This window comes from Theobroma cacao, chromosome 7, assembly GCF_000208745.1.
Source record: "Theobroma cacao cultivar B97-61/B2 chromosome 7, Criollo_cocoa_genome_V2, whole genome shotgun sequence".
NCBI classification, from domain to species: Eukaryota; Viridiplantae; Streptophyta; class Magnoliopsida; order Malvales; family Malvaceae; genus Theobroma; species Theobroma cacao.
This window is the reverse complement of record NC_030856.1, coordinates 8,486,617-8,492,616: the sequence shown is the minus strand read 5'-3', so window position 1 is coordinate 8,492,616 and position 6,000 is coordinate 8,486,617. Positions and strand designations below refer to the sequence as shown.

The 6,000-nt window shown below is 34.8% G+C and overlaps 1 protein-coding gene across 1 annotated transcript; it reads right to left on the bottom strand.

The window, feature by feature from the left end:
• On the bottom strand, positions 594-5,392 carry LOC18594402 (zinc finger BED domain-containing protein RICESLEEPER 1). The gene is made up of 4 exons (XM_007021937.2): positions 5,152-5,392; positions 1,241-3,229; positions 1,087-1,152; positions 594-1,000 (listed from the first exon to the last, which is right to left on the bottom strand). Exons 2-3 carry the CDS (start codon positions 3,201-3,203, stop codon positions 1,097-1,099), a joined length of 2,019 nt encoding a protein of 672 aa, XP_007021999.2. The 5' UTR covers positions 3,204-3,229; positions 5,152-5,392; the 3' UTR covers positions 594-1,000; positions 1,087-1,096.

Here is a 6,000-nt window from a genome sequence, read left to right as displayed (position 1 = left end):
TCCTCTTCCTATTTATTATTAGACAAGTGACAAAACTTTTTCCTTAGACATAAATATTTATGAGAGAAAAAAAAGAGTTAAAAAGAAGCTTATTTTACGAAAATCCAATCAATTTTCTGGTGTACCAAAAAGAAATTCAAAAAAATAAAAAGGAAAAAGAGAAAAAGTTGAGAAAATGATATTGGCTGCAAAAATGGATACAATGTTGACGTGGAAAATTGATAAAGGCAATAAATAAATCCCGGAAATTAATGTGGTATGTCCAATGAATAGTAAAAATAGTGTCCAGAAAGAGACCCCATGTGCTTAAGAGATTCTAGACCAAAGAATCATATCCCCTCCCTCTTTCTACATTCCATGTGTGCATGTCTGCTGCAACATGTAAACAAGAGGCAGGCAAACAAAAGAGAAGAAACCCCTTGTCCTTGTAACAAGGCATAAAGGTAGGGCATAGATATTGGAAATTATCACTTTTACAAACCAAGTTGCAACTTTATCTTGTTCATAATAACTCCACCAATGGGCTTCATTTGGGCCTTCTTATTCTTTTCTTATATGTATCACCCAGAAAGAAAAAGGTTTGACAAAAGATATGAAAGGTAATTTCCATAAAGTCAAAATTAGAAAACTTTCTTCAACTTGTAAATCGGTCTCTGGTTATTGCCCAGGTGATAAGTCAGGAAACCAAATATGAATACAATAAGCTCTCTCTATACAACTTCTATTTCAACTCTAACTTGAAATCAAATAACTATATCAAGCACAATAGAGAGTTGTTGCTTGAATTAAGCCATAGCTTTAAGCCTTGTTATCCTAAAATGTACATTTAAGCTTCTAGTGGAAAAACTATAATAGCAAAGCCACACTTAAATACCATAAGCAATTAGCAATTTACCCACACCGACATATGCACATGAAAATAGCAGTTGATTTGAGACCAAGGACTAAGTGCTCAACCCAATCGGCCACCATTGTATCAGCTTAAGACAGATTCATGTACCTTGCATGATGAAACCATCAAAATAAGGGCACTCGAAATAATATTCTTCACAGCCATATAAAGGAAAGAATTTAACGGAGGCTTACCGAGGACAGATCAATTTGCTTCAACATAAAGGGGTAGAGCATAATGACTAGAAGATGGACTGGGGTCTATTACAGTAATAAGAATAGGATATTGTTAGATATATATAATGAATTAGAAATGATTGTGCAAAGAGATCAAAGATAATGCACGCACCATCTGATTGCATCCACAACCAATCTCGTGTGCATATCAAAGCCTGTCGAGTATCAGCAGTCAGTGAACTTCGACAGCTATCAAGCACCCTACCTCCAGCATTGAATGCTGACTCCTGTGCAACAGTTGACATAGGAGTTCCTAGAACATCACGTGCCATCATTGACAAGATTGGATACCTTGGTGTGTGAACTCTCCACCAATTTAATATATTGAAATCGCAGTTACGAGGAAAGACTGCCTCCTCTAAATATTTTTCCAAGTCTGATATTGCACTTTGACTTTGAGCTGTCTCATGGAGGAATTTGTCGAAGCCCTTTAGTCTATCTCTACTATCATTACTACTGCTAGGTAAGCTACTGCCAGGCAAAGCTGTACCCTCATCAATCAAAGTTGAGCAGATAGAGTATGCATTAAAGAGTTCCTTGATACCATCAGACACTTCTTTAATTCGTTCCAAAGCAGTACTGCCATAAATCTGGGAGTAGTAATACTCCACCAATTTCATCTTGAATCGGGGATCTAAGATAGCTGCTACTGCCAAAGCCAAACTGCACTTGCTCCAATATTTATCGAACTTAGCTTTCATCTTTGCTGCCAATGAACTAAGAAAATTATCTGGGCTCTTGCACCATTCAATCAATTGAATGTGAACATGACAAATTTCAGGAAAATATATATTCGCAGTAGGACATTTGTTGCCAGAGAAGACATTAATGATTTCAATAAATAGTTTCAAATAGCCAGTAACGGAACTTGCCCATTCCCACTCGTCATCACTTAAAGCAAGGTCAGGATCAAGCTCTGGCAAATGACAGAATGCATTCCTGTATTCTACAGCAGTCTCAAGCATCACATATGTTGAATTCCACCGGATAGGACAATCAAGAACTAAGCTCTTCTGACTGATGATTCCAGTTTGTTGGGCAATCTCATTGAATTTCCCTTGTATTGATTGTGAACTTTTAACATATCTAACACTTCCTCGAATCTTTTGGATCACCACTTGAAGAGCTTCCACAGCATCTTGAACAAGTGAATTTAGAACATGTGCAGCTGAGCGCACATCTAATAATTGACCATTGCTTAGACGGGGCCTGTTTTCAGAGATCTGCTCCTTTATTCTCAGGACAATATCATCATTAGTAGAACAATCATCAAAAGTCATGGCAAACAACTTACACTCTATGTCCCAATCCATCAGACACTTCATAATTACTTCAGAAAGCAAGTCTTCAGTATGAGAAGAATCAAGTGTGACAAAATTAAGAATCTTCTTTTGTAGTTTCCAATCATCATCAATATAATGCGCTGTCAAGCATAAGTAATTAGAGTTCTCTGGTGAAGACCACATCTCAACAGCAAGGTTAATTCTGCCTTGCAATTTACTTAGCATATCATAAACTTTCTGCTTCTCCTTCCCATAAATTTCCATACAAAACAGCTCAATGGTGCTATTTGGCACAAGATCAAACAATGGCTGCAGATTCTTGACAAATACCTTGAATCCCACATGCTCAACCATGGCTAAGGGGTAGCCATGTAATATAATCATGCGGGCAAGATCTAACCGGCTTCGCTCTTGGTCAAACCGGCTGCTTCCAAGGTTGAAAACTTCATCCTTTCTCTGATCCTGTTCATACTTAACAATAGTGGGCTTAATATAATCCTCTTTTCTTTGCCCTTCATCATAACTGATATTTGCAATGGTAAGGGTGTTATCCTTTTTCCTTCTCTTCGCTGCAAGTAGTTGGGAAACATCATAGTTAGATCTTTTCAAGCACCGCATTAAGTGGTTTCTCAGATGGGTGGTTCCACTATTACTTGATCCACTTAATTTCTTATTACAATGAACACATACTGCATAACATACGTCAGCTTTCCTAACCCTTTCAAAGTGGTTCCATACGACAGAAGTCAACCTCTTTGGTTTCTTAATAGCTGATTCATTAGCCACTTCCATTGCATAGGCTTCAGATGACCCAAAGTCTGCATATTAAAGTGAAGTCAAATGACAAAATAGTTGCCTATGGAAATAAAGAAATACCTATTATTTCACAACAAAAATTCAGAACATGAAACATAAAAAACAAAACAAAGATATCATTGAATTTTGCAGGTCTGGAAATGCAGTTATAATTATGTAATCAGGTCTTCATAAACATTGGGAGTAAATATTAGTTGTAAGTTAGTGATAAGCACTAGTAATATAGGAAAAAAATGCCGTTTTCATTCTAAAAGCGCTGCAACATGCAAATTGGTGCTGCCTTGATATCGTTCTAGTTGCCCTCAATTTTGCAAAAACAATGCTATATTGAAAATTTGCAACTAGGATTGATAGGAACGGAGAAGAAAGAAAAGAAAAGAAGAGAAACTGCAAGAAGGCAGAGAAAATAAATCAAACTGCAGGTGAGAAGTGATATGAATTGAAATTCAATATATCTCTGTTTGTTTGGATTGTAAACAAGTGACATGCAGAGAAAACCATGATACTACAATAACAGAGTTTTTAACCCATGATTTTCTGAAATTTCTATCAAATGAAAAAACATTCCGTAAAATCTCTCTATTTCACTTCTCTTCTACCCAGTCTGCAACTCTCTCAATAAAAAGACATTGAAAAGCCGAAATTTGTTCTAATCAGTAACTTATAGGTCTTCTTAGATTTTAACAGGTCAAACCTGACAAATCAGGAGACGCTTCAAGACAACTTGAGACAAATGTTTCAACTTTATCCTAGTTCTAGCCCTCTATTTCCAACTAAGTTGCCCCTTTGTGTTTGTCTGGCGTTGGTTTTACATGCCATTCATTCGCTTCAGTGGACCCATACACAAAGGCTCCTTCCACTAGAGGATTAAAGAGTTCATTCAATATTTGATATATCTTTCAAATCTTAATGGATGAAAATTCTCCCTATTCTGCTTTTTGAAAGTAAAATCTCTCCTACTTTTAAGCTGGTACTGCTTTCCTGATGGAATGATGGGTAAGCCACTTTATCTCATCATAAAAAGACCCGGACCATAGTGACTTTGATGATATTGAACAAAGAGAATAAGAGCCATAATAAGAGCTCATAATGGAAGAGTTAGCTAAACCTCCAGTACATACCAACTGAACTTAAACTTCCTCAATTTACCCTTCAACTGAAAATCATTAAACTTCATGAATTCAAAGAAAAGACTTAAAAAATTGCAATAACTTGGGAAAAATTATACTTCCTAATAAGAATGATATCTTTGTACCCAAATGGGCAATTATCCTTTTATCTCAAAAAGATGTTTACCTACAGCCTTCCAGAAAATATATGGCCAGTTAATCAAAATCAAAACACAAAAAAATATAAAAAATAATCCACCAACTGCACAAAAAAAGCAACACTTATAAAAAGCAAACTTTAGCCAAATCCCAACAAGAAAAAGGGTTTTTCTTTTTCGCGAAATAGAAAAAAGCTAAAAACTGCTCTAAATTATCAAACCAAACAAATGGTCTTATCAAAATCAACCAATTAAATATTAGTAACAATACAACAAAAAAAGAAAAAAAAATCAAAAGCCACCAAATTCAAATTCAATTCAATTCTAAGAACAAGAAGGTTTTAATTGAATTCAATTAGAAAAAGTTTTTTTCAGATAAAATAAATTCAAATATAAGAAAACTCCAACAAAAATAAAAGCTTAAAAGCATCAAATTCAAACTCAACTCAGAAGAACAATTCTCAAAAAACAACGCTTTTAAATCAACAACCCATCAAAATACCCAAATGTTTTTTTAACCAAAATATCCAAATGGGTCTACTCAAAATACGCACAATTAAAACACATAATACTAAATACCAACAAAACCCAGCCAAAAACAAAAGAAAAAAATCAGAAAAAAAGTACAATTTTTTTTTTTAAAATAGGAAGTCTTACCCCGATTATTTATCAGAGAAAAAGCTTGGTTCCACAGGCAAGCCCGGTCGGAGGATCCGAGAAGGTATTAGGGTTTGGATCTTGTTGATAACAAAAAAAAAAAGAAACGGGAGAGAGAGGGAGGAGGGGACGGAGGGAGGGAGAGAAGAGAGAGGGATTGGATCCGAGTTTGGATTATGGAGGACAACTTGGGCCAAGATCCGAATAAGATTTTGGGTGGGTCAACGTCGCTCAGACTTTTTATTTTAATAATCGGATCGTTTTATGGGAACCAATCAGATAAGGAAAAGGATGAAATGGACCGGGTGAGGATTTGGATCCGCTTTTGGGTTAGTTTGGGTTTGGTTTTCTTTTTTTGGTTTAATTTTTTAATATTTGGGTTAGGTTCGCCCCGGACGTATCACGGCGGGTTAGGTGTGGTTTGATCTTTTTTGAGCTTGACGTTGGGCCCTATTTTCTCTTTCATTATCCAATTAATTTTGATGTAAAAAAGTCATAGTTGCTATGTAAGAATTCCATATTTCCTTTTATCTTACAATTTTTTATTTTTGTCAAGTCAGCATTAACCATTTGGGATGATGAAAGAATTTTGAAAGTTTGATGGTTTGATTTTATAAAACAAAAAAAATAATTAAAAATAACATTTCTCAAGAAAATCATATGATGAAAATATATAATGCCATAATGTGTGAGTCTAAAAATTTGACTGCTTTAATTTATAACATTAATATATATTTTATTTCATATAATTTTTTATTATTTTATTTACATTAAATTATTTAATTTAATGGTTGAAACGCTAGTTCAAATCTTCCATTTCTCATTACAAAAGGAATATTTTAATTTCTA